Source organism: Anabrus simplex, chromosome 14 (genome assembly GCF_040414725.1).
Source record: "Anabrus simplex isolate iqAnaSimp1 chromosome 14, ASM4041472v1, whole genome shotgun sequence".
NCBI lineage: Eukaryota > Metazoa > Arthropoda > Insecta > Orthoptera > Tettigoniidae > Anabrus > Anabrus simplex.
In genome coordinates, this window is record NC_090278.1 from 88,211,492 (window position 1) to 88,231,777 (window position 20,286).

Genomic DNA, 20,286 nt, shown 5'->3' on the forward strand with positions numbered 1-20,286 from the left:
ATGTGTCCATAGAAAGCTAGTCTCCTTTTCCTGATGGTGGTTATTTTATCGATTTGGCATCAAGCAAGATCTTCTTTCTCTTATCAGTGAATGCATCCGTCGCCCTTGTCAGGATTTCCGTCGCATTGAGACACTCCTTTCTGACTACCGCATAATAATAATAATAATAATAATAATAATAATAATAATAATAATAATTTTGTAATGTAGATATTTTGCAGTAAATTGAGTTGTGCGTTAAGATTCGAGGTGTCTCTGTTACAGTCCTGATTTTAATTCTGTGATTCACAGAGGAATACATCATAATCCCTTTCATTGCTCATGGGCATCACGAAGCTCCGTGACCTCAACGTGCTGACGATGTGACCAATTGGCGCCATTATGGCCTCCTGCGTCACGTACGATGATTTCCTGAGGCTAGCAGCTTATCTCTTTAGTGTGACTTTTTTACAGTCACATTTTCTTATCTCCCCATTAATTTCGTTCCGGTACTTCTTCTTCCTGATTGATGGCTTATGCCATTCATTAATTATTTATTAGCCTATGATTGCATTTCGAACGAGTTATTTGAACGAACGAATTCGTTGCGAGGCCTATTCTACAGTAACGGAACGTGGAGAAAAGATCCACCACTTTTTCGCTCTGCGATAATCGAATGATAATAAAGTATATGTCTCGGTCATGGCCATCCATCAACGGCTGCTAATTTAAGATGACCGCCAGCCATAAGATATAGCCTGCACGGTTGCTAGGTAACATTGTCTGGCTAGCCATACATACTTCACATCACAGCCTGCATGATTGCTAGGTAACATTGTCTGGCTAGCCATACATACTTCACATCACAGCCTGCACGGTTGCTAGGTAACATTGTCTGGCTAGCCATACATACTTCACATCACAGCCTGCACGGTTGCTAGGTAACATTGTCTGGCTAGCCATACATACTTCACATCACAGCCTGCACGGTTACTAGGTAACATTGTCTGGCTAGCCATACATACTTCACATCACAGCCTGCACGGTTACTAGGTAACATTGTCTGGCTAGCCATACATACTTCACATCACAGCCTGCACGATTGCTAGGTAACATTGTCTGGCTAGCCATGCATACTTCACATCACAGCCTGCACGGTTGCTAGATAACATTGTCTGGCTATCCATGCATACTTCACATCACAGCCTGCACGATTGCTAGGTAACATTGTCTGGCTAGCCATACATACTTCACATCACAGCCTGCACGGTTACTAGGTAACATTGTCTGGCTAGCCATACATACTTCACATCACAGTCTGCACGGTTGCTAGGTAACATTGTCTGGCTAGCCATACATACTTCACATCACAGCCTGCACGGTTACTAGGTAACATTGTCTGGCTAGCCATGCATACTTCACATCACAGTCTGCACGGTTGCTGTGGTAACATTGTCTGGCTAGCCATGCATACTTCACATCACAGCCTGCACGGTTGCTAGGTAACATTGTCTGGCTATCCATGCATACTTCACATCGCAGTCTGCACGGTTGCTATGGTAACATTGTCTGGCTAGCCATGCATACTTCACATCGCAGTCTGCACGGTTGCTATGGTAACATTGTCTGGCTATCCATGCATACTTCACATCACAGTCTGCACGGTTGCTATGGTAACATTGTCTGGCTAGCCATGCATACTTCACATCACAACCTGCACGGTTGCTAGGTAACATTGTCTGGCTAGCCATGCATACTTCACATCGCAGTCTGCATGGTTGCTAGGTAACATTGTCTGGCCATCCATTCGTCACATCACTGCTTGCACGGTTGCTAAGTAACATTGTCTGGCTAGCCATGCATACTTCACATCACAGCCTGCACGGTTGCTATGGTAACATTGTCTGGCTAGCCATGCATACTTCACATCGCAGTCTGCACGGTTGCTATGGTAACATTGTCTGGCTAGCCATGCATACTTCACATCGCAGTCTGCACGGTTGCTATGGTAACATTGTCTGGCTAGCCATGCATACTTCACATCACAGCCTGCACGGTTGCTAGGTAACATTGTCTGGCTATCCATACTTCACATCACTGCTTGCACGGTTGCTATGGTAACATTGTCTGGCTAGCCATGCATACTTCACATCACAGCCTGCACGGTTGCTAGGTAACATTGTCTGGCTAGCCATGCATACTTCACATCGCAGTCTGCATGGTTGCTAGGTAACATTGTCTGGCTAGCCATGCATACTTCTCATCACAGCCTGCACGGTTACTAGGTAACATTGAGTGACCATCCATCCATACATTACTGCCTGCACGGTAGGTATGGTTGCACTTCCATCACACATTTTGTCGCGTCACGTTACACAAATTTTCGGATGACCTTCAGCCATAAGACATATTTATGTCAATGCCTTTAGCCTAGTTGGGTTTATCTGTCCTACTCTCCTCTATTAATATAGCACTTCCAGCGCTCTTTCGACTTACGAAATCAGTCCTTGCAGGCAGTTTCATGTCTTCGCATTCAGTTGATTGAATAAATTCGTCCTTTCACAGTGAACTTCGTTTTGATCAGAGAATAGGAAAAGGTTGCTAGGTCAGGTCAGGCAAGCAGGGTGGATGGTGAAGCATTGTTGTCTTCGTTTTCTTCAAGAATTCACGAAACAAAAGGTTTATGCGTGAGTTGGCGCGTTTGATTCCAGTTGTTGTTTCTCCAGAATTGTGGTTTATTTGTGCCAGGACTTCCAGATGAGACAAGTGGTTCACCTTTTTATCCTCACGTTGTAATTTATTATGCACAACACCGTTGATGTAAAGCAAACATCAACAGCTCTTCACTTTCGATCTGCCTACTGAGCTTTCTAGGTTTTACTTCGCCGAATCGCCATAAACTGTCTTCGTCATTTGGTACGTCTCCGTAATAAACGCAGGAGCGAATGTTGATAAGCTGCTCGTAAAATTCAGATATCTCGCAGTCGCAACATAACAGCGATAACTTTAAAAAAAAATATATAGTAAAAGGTTAGTTGCTTAGGAAAGAAACCGTACACAGCGCTACTTATCAGAAATACTTTGCATTCATGCAACTGGTCTGGTGGTTTACGGTAACACTGGGGAGAATTTGGAGAGACTTACAGCAAGTAATTAAAAGAACGTTAAACTAGAGTTGCCCCAAGGAGCGAACATCATTGCACATGTTTTTTCGGTTTAGTGTTGCAGAAAGGGCAAGTATATCACACACTTGAATTCCGCGATGATCGTTGGCAACTGGTGACGTGATGACGTAGTTCGTTTTGTTGTACTACCCTTGCTCATTGCACTGCATAGATGGCCTCAACAGTAAGACGCCTCTCCACGGTAGCTGAGGCCACACTATTACTACTATACTGTATACTACTAATTATAACATTACATTGACTAGAGTCAGCTGAAGCGTGCTCTGTCTCTTCTGCTGTCGCTCATTTCCACTCGATGGCACGAATGTACTGTATTGTTTCCTGTTGGCTGGGGTTTTAAAGGGATGAAACAGTTGCTGAGCTACTGCATTATCATGATCGTGGAGTGAAATGGCAATTAAAGTTAAAAACTTCATAACTGATCCGTATTGAACAAATAGTAACAATGTTAAAAAAGGAAAAATGTACCACCTTTTCAATACAATAACACTGTTGCACGAATCAATGTAGCAACATGTTTAATTTATTAAGAACTGGTTTCGACATCTGTCCATGTCATCATCGGCCTACACAAAAAAATGGCAAGAAGTTAACACACTTTTCTTGAATAGAAGTTCATGTAGAGGTTCTTGAGCACTCTTGCTGATCTTGAGGTAGTGCACTACATCTTTTTAACCTTACATCACACTCTCTCTTCTACTTCCAGTCAATCTGCAAGCCTGCACCTTTCAGCGATGAGATCGAAGCCATCGCAGAACGGGACCGCTGCGACTACAGCCAACGCATTTCGTTCAAGATGGCCAAGTCGGGCAGAGGTGAGTTTGCGAGCAGATCTAGGTGCTGAACGAAGTGCTTTGTAATTGGCTTGATTGGTTGAGTTTCTAGTTTGAAATCAACCCGGGACAGTTTTCTTTTTCATTTCTGGCTGTGCAAAGAACAACAGACATTCTTTTGATTTCAAAGGAGCAGTGACTGTAGACCTGCTGATTCTCTCACATTCTGATCAGAAGTACCTGAGCAAGCCTCTGTATATATACCCAAACTAGAGCCTAAATGTTATTCGGACCGCTGCTGCTGCTGCTGAGTGCTCAGTGTCATTCAGGCAGGTGTGCCTGCCTATATTCTCCGGGATGGGAGACTTGGCACTAGGCACACCATGGAGACCAGGTTGTGTTGCTTGGTAGCTGGCAAGGCCTGCACTTGTTGCAGCAGTGCAAAGAGGGACAGGTTCACAGCATGGTAGTGGACTGAGCTATTTTGCATGGCCTCCTCATAATGTAACAACAAACCTGATTCCAAACCACATCCTTGCATGTATTATAGGATGTTTGCCAGATTTTTACTTGTAGGCATTTTTCTATTCCAGCTGATGGGGGGCTTTTCCTTCGGCCTCCTTCAATCTATTACCTCTACCAATACATAAACATCATTTCTGCCTGGTAGCATGCTTAGCATGGAGACAGGAATGATGCATCAGAAAAAGCAAACTTCCTTCTAATAACCTCGTCCATCACTGGCTCTTCTTAGAACTAACAACATGACGGAGTTGGTGTGGTTGGTGTTGACCGCCATGCAAAGCGTGCAGGCTCGGGAGCACCCACTGAAATGTTACCAAATTGCCACTTCACTGTTCACTATTGGAGAAAGACATCTGTTTATAGGTACATCTTAAAGAATTTGCCTTCCACAATAATTTTCGACACAGTTATGTGACGTCCTAAATGCACTGAAAAGAACTAAAAACAAGTGCGTACTGTTTTAGTTACTAGGATACACGGAAGTCTTCGTAGAGGAGGAAGATATTTGTTAGCAACGCGTGTTCTGAGGCAGTCAGTCGGTGTCACTTTGAGGCTCGCCCTGCAAGACCTCACGTCAAGGATGTTCCCTTCGCTTTGGTACCGGCTTGGCATGGAATGCCCGTGGCGATAATACCTGTAGAATGGGTGGGGCAATGGAGATCAGTGACTTTGAATGTGGAATGGCTATTGGTTATCACAGTCGGTGTCCGGCTCCATGGCCAAATGGTTAACGTGCTGGCCGTTGGTCACAGGGATCTCGCGTTCATTTCCTGACAGTGTCGGGAATTTTAACCATAATTGGTTAATTTCGCTGGCAGGGGGGCTGGATGTGTGTGTTGTTTTCAGCATCATTTCATCCTCATCACGATGTGCAGGTCGCCTACGGGTGTCAATTTAAAAGACCTGCACCTGGCGAGCCGAACTTTACATCTTACACTCCTGACACTAAAAGCCACATGCCATTTCATTTTTATCGCAGTCAGTCAGGGTGAGTTCTTTTTCTTTTGTTTGTTTTAGAATTTGCTTTACATTGTACCAACACACATACGTCTTATGGCGACGACACGATAGGAAAGGAAGGGTTAGGCGTGGGAAGGAAGCGGCCATGGCCTTAATTAAGGTAAAGCTCCAGCATTTGTCTGGTGTGAAAATGGGAAAAGATGGAAAACTATTTTCATGGCTGCCGACAGTGATATATGAACCCAGGGCCTGTTCCATTCTTCTCAAATTGTCCAAGTCGACATTAGGGACGTGATAGTGAAGTAGAAACAGGAAGACACAATTGCAACAAAACCATGGCTGGGCAGGCAAAGTGTGCTGTCCGACAGGATTGAACGAGCTGGTAGGAGAAAAATCCCAGCTGCATTGTGCGATACAATCACTTATGAATTCTGCAGTGCCACTAATTGTGCAGCCACCACCATGACTGTGCGCTGAGGGACTTCGTCCACTTGTAATACTGCAGAGCACATTATGTGCACTTTGGGTACTGCAGAAGACCAGTTTGGACATGATCGCTGAGCGTATGCTTTGAAGAAGTGTATAGATTCATTTAACTGTCCGAGTGTATCAAATGACAGCAATGGCAAGCTCATGTTATATGAGTCAGCTGACTCGCAGCTGACAGTATTGAGTGGCGCACTCGCGGATTGATGAGACACAACACACATGCACATGGTTCATTATTAGAACACTGGACATTCGATCTACATGTGGGTCGATTTGTCACTCGTTTCTTCCTTTCTATTATTTAAATTTAAGGTTGTTTCCGGTAGACATTTCACTGTCCGTACATGAACACTTCGACTTTTTCCTCAATTTGCATGCGCTGACTTATGTATTGCTTTCAGATTTTGTACAGGAGTGGCCTGTGGTGGTATGTTTTGTTGTATTTGTTAATGGACTGGCCTGGAGAAATAGGCTCTTCCTTTGGGAAATGGTGTAGCAAAATAAATAAATAGACAATTATAATTTTTTTTTGCAAAAAATATCAACACCGCCTTAATTTTAACTGAATGAAGATTGTAGAAAGTGGTTGTTACCTTCCATAATATAACCTCAATTATCTAATAAAATGCATCGCATGGAAGAAAAAGCTTATGCCAGGAGGCAGCGATTCATTTTTACTGTGCATGTTACCAAAATATACAGCTTGGTATATTCTTTAAACCATAGGGTTTCTTCGTTCATAAGCGATCAATGTCAAGAGTTTGTTGGAAAGCCTCAATATTACACTATCGGCTATGTTGGAGAGAACATTTAGTTTTTCTGAACGTTTTTGTCCAGTCTTTGCTGACCGCCGTAATTATCTTTTGCGGCTCCTTTTGAATTGCAAAAGAAGTGGGCAGTGCATATTTACACTTTCCTTATGCCCTTTGCTGCTTGTCTGTCTCTCTGACTATTAAAAGGAAGTGTTTTTTGTTACTACTCGAGTTGTCTGCATTACTCAGTCTGATGTAGTCCTCTGTTGTTGACAGCGAACCGTCCCATCCGAGTGTACGCAGATGGGATCTACGACTTGTTCCACCAGGGCCATGCCCGGCAGCTGATGCAGGCGAAGAACGTCTTCCCCAATGTTTATCTCATTGTTGGAGGTGAGTAAGCTATCGGCTATGTGAACACACGTCAGTATGTGTAAATTATAGTTAGTCATTTTTATGAAAGGATAGTTGGCTGAAACTAATTTTCACTGCTTACTGATGTTTTGTTCTACATTTATACTATTTGGGTTCATGGTATTGGAGGCACTAAAAGTGTTGTTGTTATAAATAAGTGGCTCAATGCCAGAAGTGACTAAGCGCCATCATGGTTCATTTTGACATTTTCAGTGTAATGAGTAGAAGGGATCGTGTTCTATCTGTGCCACTTATGACTAACAACTTTACTGTTTCTGTAACGTGGATTGGATTATGTACAATTTGCCGAGGAGTTGGGGGAACATCCTTTGTTGCTTTGTAACAGCTGCTGCAATTTGAAAATGACACTGTTGATGTTGTTGGTAAAAGTTATATGACGGTACGGTCTTGGTTGTATGGCACAATATAGTCGCAAAAGGTGGATGCCTGTGGAAAAAAGAGAAAAAGAGGTGAAAGTTAATGTGTGTGTTCGGACTTTAATTATTGGAGAGTGGTTTGATAGTACTTACTCCCTTACTCCTTGCTCTCGTAACCATACCGCTAGGAAAGCTGGAGTTATAAATTATGATGTGATGTGTGAGCCATACATGACTAAGTTCTGAGATAGTGGTGTTATTACACAAGAGCTCATCGGTATCCAACTTATCTACTGTTAGCGACGACGATAGGACACATCATACAGAAGAAAATAACTCTATTAATGAATCAGGTATGCCTGATGTTTTGACTGTCATTGTACCAGCAAAAAAGAAGGAACCCCATTTGCATGTCACTCACATGGACAGTAGCATGTTCTGTTCCTGCAAAGAACTTCAGAATGAGATCACTAACAGAAAAATATCTATTGCAGGACGAAAAGTGTAGTGGTTTCAGATTCGACACATTGTTCTCCATAAAGACAGTCCACATAAGTTCACAGCTTTCTACAACTTTCAAGAACTTGTTCCAGTGACCGTCCTGAGTAAGAGAACAGTTGGTCGCCCAAGTGGATTTAGGGGCACAACTCCACTCTTGTGTCCTCAAGGGCACAGGATAACAACTGCAAAGAAGACTGACCTATTGGAGCTGTTGAAGTATATCCCTCCCATTCATCTCAGTTCTACAGACATCCGGCAACAGAGGAGGCAGTAGCAGATCACAATGAAGAGGGCATATTATAGTTTAATTCCTGTGGTAGTGTATGAGCAATTATCCAAAGAGAGAGAGAAAAATCTCCCCATTATCTTTACACCCTAGAATATACTGACTGTCAGAGGGCATGCTATCTTCTTCTTCTTTTCTTCATGGGGCATCTGAATATTAGTTCCTAATTAGCATAGATCTCTAAGATCTTTCGCTACCATGTTTTTCCTTCATTCCCACCTAGATATACCTGCTCCCTTCACAAAGCTGCAGGTTGTTCTTATTGGGTCTTCTTGGATTTTTCTCTCTCTTCACCTGGTAGTCCTAGAGTGGAGAGTCTGGTTCTTCCCAGCGCCTCACATTCGAAAAATATGTGTTCAGCTGATTCCTCTGCTTCATTGCATTTCCTACATATATTGACTCTTATTACTCCATTTCTATGTAGGGTTTTTTTTCAGACGGTACTGTCCTGTCAACAGTCCTACTACCAGTCTTATATTTTCTCTGCTGAATTTCAGCAGTTCTTTAGTGTGCTTCTGGTTTGGTCCTTTTATCAGTTCCTTTGCAAGCCTGCATCCTGTAGTATTTTTCCACTTCTCCATTTGTTTCTTTTTTACCCATTTTCCTATGTGGTGTCGGGCTTGTCTATAGGAAATCCCTCATCAGATTCTGGGCATATAAAATGTGTTTCTGCCTCTTTCCTGGCCAGTTTATCTGCCGTAAGAGGGCATGTTATAGTTATTTTTTGAGGACATAATTTGTAGAATTTGTAGTACTAATATGCATATTAGCGTAAGAGTAACTTTGGAATACTTTCCATTATGAAAGAGGATACTTTTCCCATTGTCCAGATGCTTCAATAAATTATTTTGAAAGCTGCTATAATTTTAAATCCCTTGTTGACTTTATCCTTTATTTGCTCAAAATGTGGCAAGTGGTGCTTAGTTGCCTCTGGCACTGAGCCCTCCAAATATAAAGTGATATATATATATCAGAGCATGTTGTGGGCGGGGGTAATAGCACACTGCGCTGGCCAGCAGTTGTCGTGAGTGGAAAATAGCCTTTCAAATAAAACTTTCTTCAGTTTGTTCCAGATATTTCTAGGCTTTGTGCCTAGACCAGTGGTTTCTCAACCTTTGAGGGACTGTGGTCCTTTTTCTACGAGACGAGGGGCCAATCCCAACAAATTTACTCGTAAATACGTTTACAACTTTAAAAAAAGTATATTAATTTACCCAGTGGCTTTTTTCTAAAAAGAAAAAAAAGGCGGTACTTCTTCATAAACTGAATCTCTTCTCTTCCCAAGATAGTGATTTTTTTTTGCTATTTGTTTTACGTTGCACCAACACACAGGTCTTATGGCGACGATGGGACAGGAAAGGCCTAGGAATGGGAAGGAAGCGGCCGTGGCCTTAATTAAGGTACAGCCGTAGCATTTGCCGGGTGTGAAAATGGGAAACCACGGAAAACCATCTTCAGGGCTGCCGACAGTGGGGTTCGAACCCACTATCTCCCGGATGCGAGCTCACAGCTGCGCGCTCCTAACCGCACGTTGAACTCGCCCGGTGATTTCACTACTGGCATACTCTGAAGAAATTTTCACTTTTATTTGTTTTTCTGGTCCTAAACTGTAAAACCTTGGCACGCCTTACAACCTAGCATTTTATTTTTCGCATAAAGCCGCTCGTTTCTCTGGAAGAAGTAATTTTTTGGACCTAATGTCCAGCAATCGGGCCCATCATTGCCGGAATTGATTCCCTCTTGAACTACAGTAAATCTGTCGGCATTTGCGATGTTTTCTTCACATTCACTTAATTCACTGTTCACAGGTTCAGGAGATACTTCAAAAGAATCGTCACGCTTTCTTTTATTGCGCATCGGTACAAAATTGTTAGTTATTTTCTTCATTTCACTTCTCTAGCTCGTGAACCACGTGCATCTCTTGTTACTACTGAATAACTGCGAACTCGCTTGTTTCGGCAGCACAAAACAGGTGCTTTATGGTTTTCAAATGATTTAAAAGACAACAGAAGCAGTTAAATTTAAACATACATTAACACCAAATTAACTATGATGGTTAGCTATTTACTATTGTTTGCTGGTCAGTTGATAGTAATGGTAGATTGTTCTTGACAAAAACAGTTTGTTGAAGGGTGAGAAAACCAACACCCTCCTCTGTTGTATTCCATTAGTCAAAATGTGGAAGGACAAGAAACAGCAGGACAAAGATTCTCTCTTTCTTTTTCCTCAACTCTGAACTGATGACACAAAATGGTTAATAAGACTAGAATTATGATTCTAGATCCGCAGTTTAGAGAAACTTCAGTCGTGCTCGTTCTGCATTATATGTATGGAAACTTAACAAAAGCAGACAAATAAGCTCGATTTTAAGCCATTAATGCCTCATGTGAAATATGGTAGGAATATTCCAAGTAATATCCACTGCGTACTGTTGCATACTGCCAAATTGAAGCACTGCATTTACCTAACAGTTATTTTTTTGTGCCATTCCAATTTGATTTATTACCTGAGTAGTGATATACAGCTACAGTAGTCTTGAATATCCGTGTCTCGACTAATCAAAGTTCAGTGTTAACCAATCCAATAAAATAAAAATATTGCATTTCCATCAGCGCTAAACTATTGAATTGTTTCATGGCTCAAATCTGACTGCGAAATGCGACTTCTTCCATTGTTTTGCCGCTCAAATCGTTTCACATTAACTGTACTGTAATCATTATGTCGGCTGTCTGTTAGAACAGTGGAGAAAAAGACATGTTGTGGTAACGCTAGAAGATGAGCTCTCGATAGCTGCAGTCGCTTAAGTGCGGCCAGTATTTGGGAGATCGGGGGGGTTTGAACCCCACTGTCGGCAACCCTGAAAATGATCTTCCGTGGTTTCCCATTTTCACACCAGGCAAATGTTGGGGCTGTACCTTAAGGCCACGGCCGCTTGCACGTTTTTTTTTTTTTTTTTTAATTGGCGGTAGGTCATTACTGTTGTATCAGCTGCAGGGCTTTGAGGGTTTTGTAGTTTGGCTTATTGAATTATTTTTGCTGTTTCAGTTTCTCATAGCAACACCTATTACGCTCTTTTCGGTTCATTTTTTTAATTAGTTCCATCATCCACTTTTCTCGTTTCAGCTCTTACTTTTGCACGTTTTTGCTGAATCCTAATAAAATCTTTCTTTTCCGTGATTAAATTTGTTATTCTGTACAACTGACCACTAAGTATTCACGACGACAGCTGAACGCGTGTCAACACAGCGCCATCTTATAACAGAGTATACGTGTTACGTCACATATTTAGCACTATTTCATGAAAAGTACGTTTCAGATTTTCGGTTTTATTGCAACAGGTAGTCTCCTCTTTCATCTGTCATTCGAGACATTAAACATAACCGTAAGTGAAATACGCTCGGCGATATATACATTATACCCAAACACTAGAAGAGTCTTTAAATTTTTCTTTCCCTATACCAGTTTTCGAGGAACTTTTTTTTTGCTCTTCTGCGGTAGTCTTGGTACACATTAATTCGGATAATCGAGACTCTCTTGTACTTCCTTCAAGATATCATTGATATCATTACAGTTATTATGTATAATCTTGGTGGCAAGCTATGTGCTGTATGGTCAGTGCCATTGTGTTACACTCTTCTGTTTCAAGATTTTAACTTCACCCGTTTGTTGCAGTGTGCAACGATGCCTTGACGCACAGTAGGAAAGGGAGGACGGTGATGACAGATGACGAGCGTTATGAAGCAGTGCGGCACTGTCGTTACGTGGACGAGGTGGTACGAGATGCGCCCTGGGAGCTGGATGATGATTTCCTTACTAAGCACAAGGTGAGTTGTCCAGAATGTGTTAGACTATGTAAGAGAGGTCTGCACCAAAGGCAAGTACAGCAGAGAAAAGCTTTTGGAGTTTTTTTCTTAATCTGAAACTAGTCATTCCTGATTTCTTTGTCTAGACAATAATTACCTAAACACTAGTTAGATTCTACGATAGGCATATTCCATTGTTTACATTCCCCTGTTTCATCACCGCAAGTTTTCTGTTGTGATGTGTGCAGGTACAGAAGAGAATTGACCTATTGACCTCATGGCTGGTTGTTACAGGTGTGCAGAAAGTCAACGAATGTAACCAAATCGAAGATGTGGCGTACAAATTGTTATGTAATACTAATGAACATTTTCCTATTTTATGATTTTGCAGCAAATATTAGTCTATGCCTATCTTTACATATACTTATGTTTATGAAATTATTATATATATTTTTTTCCAAAACTAATTGTTAAAACCAATGCATTCAGACATAACAAACAATCAACCACACACTCAGCTGTCTTGAAATAAAAACTGGTCATATTTTGTTTTATAATCTGTTGTGGTATGTAAATTTAACCAGTTATCCAAGTTTATTTGATAGTAATCTTCTTTCTGGTAATTCCATGTTACCTTCCACTTTCAGATTGACTTTGTGGCACACGATGAAATTCCGTACTCATCCGATAACTGCACAGATATCTATGCCTCGCTAAAAGCCAAGGGGATGTTTGTGGCGACAGAACGCACGGAAGGAGTGTCGACATCGGACATTGTAGCGAGGATCGTGCGCGACTACGACATCTACGTGAGGCGTAATCTAGCCCGAGGGTACAGCGCCAAGGATCTGAACGTGTCCTTCCTCAACGTGAGTCTTGGAGGTGGCCACAACATTTTTATATTCAAAGTGCCACTTGTGAAAGTTGAAGCTTGTAGTTGCACGTTGTGTGTGTTTTGTTTTTAGGCTAGCACCAGCTGTATCAAGATTAATGCATAAATTGAAATATAAGGAAACCTTATTCCATGTGAATGTTCATTGCCAGTGTTCTTAGCATTTTGGTGAATTAACCTCTCAGCATGGTCGTCTCTGTGCTGTTGGAGGATTCTAAGTGAGGTACTTAAATTTCCTCAGAATCGTGCAGGACTTCACTTAGTCATTTAACATCTGTGCTAACTCAATTCTTTCAGAAAATATGATGCATTCTTACCTTAATTGTTCACTTTGGTGTGGAATACCTTGAAATATCCCTCAGCGCAGGGACCTCTTAGAGACTACAGTAATTTCTATTAACTTATTTGTAAAGGACGTTGTAAAAACTTTCACACCTTTGCTTCATTCTGAGGTCCTATGTTTCCTAAAGAACTGTTCTCTTTGATCTGTGTAACTTGACCTATCCTCCCATCGAAACGTATCACACGCTGTCACCGTTATTTGATGCAGAACCGAAGACTTTGCACACTTCAGTGTTGTCTTACATCATTCAAATCACCATCTAAATGTAACAAACTTTCATCAGAATCGCTTGACTGCTCTTCTTCTGAAACATTATTTTCCTACCTGATAACCTGCACTTCCTTCCACTCGTGACTAGCAAGTGCAAGACGGCAGCTTACAAGATTGAGAAACAACTCTCTCAAAAGCTCTTAGTAAACACAGTTATGCTTATGTTGACAGCCCGGTTCTTCATCGAGAGGTAAAAAGGAGGATATAATGCAAGAAGTTTGTATAGTAGTCACTAGATAATGAAAAAAATGCATTTGCTGGTAGAAATAGACATTCCTTGTAATATCACTCAAATTTCAGAGAGCAAAACACTATCGAAGTAGAGATCACAGTATATGAATCGAGAATTCAAACCTTCCACTACAAGGAGAAACAAGTCAAAATGGAAACAATGTGGAAGACGGTAACTGTTAGCTGGCAGTGCAATTCTCGCATTACCATGCAATGACAGCTCGTTGCTCCACTGTGTACGATACTCATTGCACTCCACACTGACTGGTTAATGGGATCATGACAATGACTTACACATTTTTTCTTTTTCTTTTTTCACTTAATTGATCGATTACAAACCCTTGATCTTCCTTGATAGCCAATGTGTCCTCCTTTCTGTTCATAAGTTATGATGTGTCATAGAATCCAGAAGCTTTGAGCACAGCTTCATGATTCCACACTCCATTTAGAGACTCCATCACGTGAAACAGTCAAATTTTGTGAATATCTTTTGCGCAAATAGTCCAAGTTTTCTCTTGGACTTTCCTGCTTACTCCAGTACATGAATATTGTTATGTCTGAAGAATTTCTCCCAACGATCTTTGAAGCATGGCAAGGAGCCAAATTTCATCTCTATCTGGAAACCATTCCTGCGGTTCATGAAGAACTCTCCTTTGCACTATTTCGATTTACTGTTCACTTTTCATCATGCAATTGACCGGCAGTAAGGATCCTTACAAGTGATGAAAATCATTTTCTCTGTATTGAAAGAAACTTAATTTATAATAATATAAGAAATTTATTTTAACTCAACCTATTTAATACAGTACAAGATGTTAACATATTAGTTAAACATGTATTCACTCGTGCAACATATTTTTTATAATTTCCAACCAGATGTCTGGTAGAATTTTGAGGTATTTGATATGACTGATGATGCCCCACAGAAGGGGCAAAACATGTCTAAACTATTTTTAACTAATACGTTGCACCGCTCCCGCGTCCAGGTGGGGATACATGAGTTCCAGACTAGCTCTTAATAACGATTCCATCTATCTAATATTGCTGGGTTGTGAGTTCCGCGTGAGAAAGTACGCCGATGGTCTATGGTAAATCTCAACCTACGCAGAAGGACGTCTCCAACACGCTACCAGTTGGATACCATACTCGCATGTCGATGAAATTTATCGCAAAATCCAGGTTATTACGGCATTTCAAGAAATTTGTGCATGTCGCTATCGAAATCGCAATCAGAAATAAAGTTATTATAGCCTTATATCTAGCTCTTATTCTAAGTAGGCATTAAAAGAATTTTTATATTTTCACTACTCAGCTTTTATTAGCAAATCACTCTAAGTATCATTAAAAAATTACGTAAAGTATTGTTAGAAATTGTCTCATATAATGTAGATGGTTTCATAACGCAATCAGCATCTCCATGTGCCGTAATTATGTTGCATTGAAAGAAAACAGGTTTGAAAAAAACTTTAACAAATAAATGGAAATCAGGCCTCATTCATCTATACACTATTTCTGGCCTGTCGAAATATTATGTTGTAATTAAGTACTATCCATAAAAATCAAATGAAAAGGAAAAATTAAATTATATATAATCAAGTGAAAAATTATTCAATATAGTTGAAATAATTAGATGCATCCAATTGGTTTAAGTGAAAACAAAACTATACTCCCTACTATATACAATATTTCAAATTATGGTTTCAATTAAGAATGTGAAAACGCAGTGGAAATAGCCAATAATTAATTAATTAATTAAATAAGGTCTGGAATCTTTCCTTATTGAGCTGGATTGCTCCTCAAAATTACCAAAAATTCTATCATTTGAACTAAAATTCACATGTGACGAGAAATGAATATCACTTTACCGAAAACTTCACATCCATGTCCATGCACAGTAGGAAAATCGTGTGAGAAAGTAAAGTTTGTTCTTTAGGGATTTCCATTAATTTAAGTTTGAAAATTTCCATAATCTTTCCATATTTCATGTTGACTGACCTCCATATAAGCAAATTCAAGTCCACTTTAAGTCGTAAGTAATCTCAAATTAATTCTATCATAAGGCTTATGTGGCTAAATCACTCAATTATTATTTTAATTCATGGTTGAAATTCAATTAAAATGCGTATCTGGCTGAATGTAGCATTGCCAAGTGTATTTAACTAACTTTCCAACAAATAATACCGTAAGTGGAAAAATTGATATATTAGAAGACTCTACCTTCATCTAAAATCCATATATGTATGACTAAGTTACCAGTGATGTGTCAAACTGCTCCCGTAAAACCATAAATTAAATTGCCGTATGTGAGAATACTCGAAAATGATCGTAGATAAGTCAGTGAAGGCCTAAATATTAACGTTATTGGCCTCTCGGCTCCTCTGATGATCCTACATACTCAATTAACTCTATATTGATGGCATTTGAAATCGTATCCTAACCTATTTTATATATCAGGGAATAAAAACAGCAATTGAAAACAGTACGTTTCAATATATACCTTAGCATGCGCAATTTACACATACTATGACCAACTTTCCAAATAACAATAACCATCACCATCATAATCTACTATCAACTCATATTATTATTTCATTCACCATTTATCACTTCAATTATCACGTAGCATTCATATTAGTGCATCTCAAGGCACTCATTTCATCAAATACGCAGCATATGTGCCATAACCTACACATATAAAACATTATCCTTACCGTCATAGTATCAAAGAAAAGCACATCACAACATTAAACTGTGCTACTATACTTTGTCGTAAACATTCCCTAAATACGATCTTCACGCTTGTTATTTTGTTAAAGCCATCACACTTGTATATTAACCTCCACATAATATTCTAACACTTCACTGACAACGATTTAAAATATCAATCACTTCTCTAACACCATATTGATAAACTTGCGAACGGCATTCACTGGTATTTTACACCTATGTATGGGATTAACGGTAACTTCAGATGAATACCTACTTCCTTGTAACTACACTTGAATAATATCTACGCACGCACAATGTCATAAAGCATTTCACATATAGCCAAAAGAATAAAGGTTTCTACTTACGAAATGACTCATAGGGGACTTAACTTTGCTTATTGGGTAGTGACTCCCATCTCGCTGTTGTTCATCGGGAATGGTAGACCTCGCTCCATGGTTCGGCTTAGGTAATCGGGTCCATCTCGTCCTCTCAGCTGATTATCACCCTCCTGGGTCATCAATCTCGTGAAGCGCCACCATAGTCGGAGTAGTCTCTGCCTCAGCCTCTTAGAACATCATAGTGGTCTTCAGAACGTCAGGGACAGAATAACACAATGCATTAGTTGATTTAGACATGCCGTAATCTGCTTCGTACTACCAATGATAAAGAAATATATGTGTTCTGGGCCGTCTAATTTGACTATAATAGCTCTAAATGTGCTCTTATTTGCCAACTCTCTTGCTTGCTAAACGGATGTAAATTTTCTGTGCTTTTAAAATTGCACTTTATAGCCAGTTGAAATCCGCTCTCTCTACGTTGTGCAGTATCGGGCAAAATATAATGTTTCCGAGCCCAACTGTGACGTAGTACTGAACCAACTTGACGTTTCCTTATAGGTGGTCTATAATTTCACGTATATATGTCAACCTACAGCTGACGTTGAGCGGGCTGTCGCGGATTTAATTCTTTCTTCAATAATTGATTATAAAATCTGTAACTCGTTTCTTTACACGATTCCGTCCTTTCTTCGCTGCGGTGCTGGATTGAGTTTTTATGTTCTAATGGAAGTCTTTTTTCAATAATCAGTTTAAATAATCCGCTCCTGTCATTCTTTCTCACCGCCTTCTACGAATGGTTCTTTCGGTGATTGCCGGTTGAAATTATTATCTTTTCGACTCGTACCGCTGTTAATTGCTTTTATATTGATCCTTTAATGGCTGGAACGCCATTTTTGTTCCTAATACTGCAACTATAGAACGGTGAAATGGCACAACGTTAACATCTTGTACTGTATTAAATAAGTCAAGTTAAAATAAATTTCTTACATTATTATAAATTAAGTAAGGATCCTGGAACTTAATGCGTGAAACGCCCCCGAACAATCTTCCTCACAGGCTGTTTTATGGTCTGTTGCTAATGTGCTGAATTTGCTGGCTTGTTTATTACTTTCTATGCATAACTAAATAGTTCGGTAATAGAAACATTAGTAATGTGTAGATTCACTCCCAATGCCCATGTCTCAAGCCAGCCAACTGCGGTGAGCCTGGGTTTTAATTTGCTTCTCCTAAGGAGAAAGTGGTCATCAGGTGTCATAGTTTTCTTCTCCTTAGCATAGTTTCCCTATTTCTTAGGTGAAATTGAGCAAGTCTGTTTTGCAAAGAATTTCAAAATAATTTGAATTAATATTTTGTTTTAGCACTCGTTATTGCATGTTGCTCAGTAGTTGTATTGTTCGCAGCATGTTATACTGTGTTTTCAGCAAGCTGTTCATTATTTGATTTCTATTAAACTTGCAATCATGAAACATCTCGGTATTCAGTTACAGGAAACTTTTTCTGAATAATTCCAGCAAAAGGTGAGTAAGAAAAGTTATGCCAGTGTTATGTCTGTGGTGTTCTATTGCAGCCGGCTGGTGAAAAAACGTCTCAAAGTTTTGAGCCGATATTTGACATTGTGTTATAGACCCATCCTCAAGTTTAGCCTGGAAACTACGACATTAACGAGACAAGACAACTCAAAACTCCAAACTGCAGAAATGAAGTTCCTACGCACCATGAAACAAAAAATCTGGAAGGACAAAATCAGGAAGAAAGAAGTCTGAGAGGACGTGGGAATCGGAGACTCCCTACTACAGAGGATCCAGAAAGCAAGACTGAAGTGGTTTGGTCATGTAAAAAGGATGAGTGGAAGCACGACTTAAGAAAGGAATATGCAAGAGAAGTAGAAGGAAAACAACTAGGAGGCAGAGCCATAGAAAAATTGACCGATTTGGTGAAGGAAGATGTTGAGGAGAAAGGGCAAGATAGGGAGGTCATGAGAGAACAGCGGAGGGGACTCGTACACCACACTGGGTAACTGGAGATGGTGAACGATGATGATTTGACGTGGGCGAGCTGAGATACGAAATTCACACTAAGGCCTATTTTAATTTAGATATCTTGTATTATTTTCTAGAAACTCTGTGATTTGGATTCAAGCACTTCTGAACTGAAAGACTACTGGGACATAATATCCCATTCACGGAAGTGTCAGTCTTCTTTCGGAGAAACTTAGCAACAAACCTGTACATGCATAAAACTGTATGTTTGTCTGTATGTACCGTATTTACTTGCGAATTGGACCCCTTTTTCCCCCCCACTTTTACAGCCAAAAATAATAAAGGGGGGTCCAATATGTGATAACCTCAAAATTTTGAACAGCAAACACATGACTTCTAGGTTATAAAGAGCTATAAATTGTACATGTAAACATTCTATACTATTATTTAACAAACTTAGAATGTATTTTATACTGGCTATTTTTGTCGGAAGGCAGTATTTCTAAACGTAAAAAGGCAAAAAAAAGGGTGAACACGACTTTTAGGCATACGGTACATAGCCTATAAAAGTCCGCTTTAGTTACTCATATCACGTCATTCGTTACATCTCAATAATTCGTCTGGTGAGGTTGACGTCAGGAAGGGCATACGGCCATAAAAACTCGCTATGAAGATCCGTCTCGCTTCATACTCGATCCCGTAGAAGAAAGGGATAATGGTATCGTGTTATTAGATCATTAAATATTGATACAAAAGAACTTAATGGCCAGTCATTTGTCTCTGTCAGTTCAGCAGTAGGCCTACCACACAGTAAACCTGATCACTGCTTTCATTTGAATTATCGCCTTGCGCCGCCAACTTCCCTGCCTTGCTATCGGCGTTTCGGCATTCTAAGTGACATCATCTTCACTGCTATCTCTCGTCAGTTGCACCAGCCATGCTTCATTCTCTTTGAGCCGTGCACTGCAATCAAGAGCATACGAGGTCCCGTCTTTTTGAACCTTTTAGAAATAATTTCGTTCCAGACTATAGAGTCTCATCATCATCATCATCATTTCCCTTTATCCAGCTGTAGCCGGGTAGGGGCAAATATGGTTCCTCTCCACTTTCTTCGGTCTTTCCACCACTCCTCCTCCAACACTGTGTCCCAGTCCAGGTTTCTTTCTATAATGCTGCGTTGGATGGTATCCTTCCATCTCAATCGAGGTCGTCCACGGCCTCTCCTTCCTTGGATTTGCATTTCCATCACCTTTTTTGGCATTCTTTCGTCACTCATTCGCTTTATGTGCCCAAACCATCTTAGTCGGCTCTTCTCTATTCTATCATTCATTTTTTCCACTCCAATTTCTTCCCGGATTTTCTCATTCCTTATTTTGTCTCGTCTACTCTTCTGTATCATACTCCTCAAGAATTTCATTTCGGCTGCCTGTATTCGACTCTCATCCTTCTTTGTCATTGTCCAAGTTTCTGCTCCGTAAGT

At 40.2% G+C, this 20,286-nt stretch overlaps 1 protein-coding gene across 6 annotated transcripts in view; it reads left to right on the forward strand.

The window, feature by feature from the left end:
• Pcyt2 (Phosphocholine cytidylyltransferase 2) overlaps positions 1–20,286 on the forward strand; it is a 101,906-nt gene that overhangs the window by 65,747 nt on the left and 15,873 nt on the right. For all 6 annotated transcript variants that reach the window (XM_067158307.2, XM_067158303.2, XM_067158304.2 and 3 more), the window contains 4 exons: positions 3,871–3,979; positions 6,940–7,056; positions 11,914–12,065; positions 12,692–12,913. In XM_067158307.2, the coding sequence (XP_067014408.1) occupies positions 3,871–3,979; positions 6,940–7,056; positions 11,914–12,065; positions 12,692–12,913 (600 nt within the window). The remainder of the gene's footprint in view (positions 1–3,870; positions 3,980–6,939; positions 7,057–11,913; positions 12,066–12,691; positions 12,914–20,286) is intronic.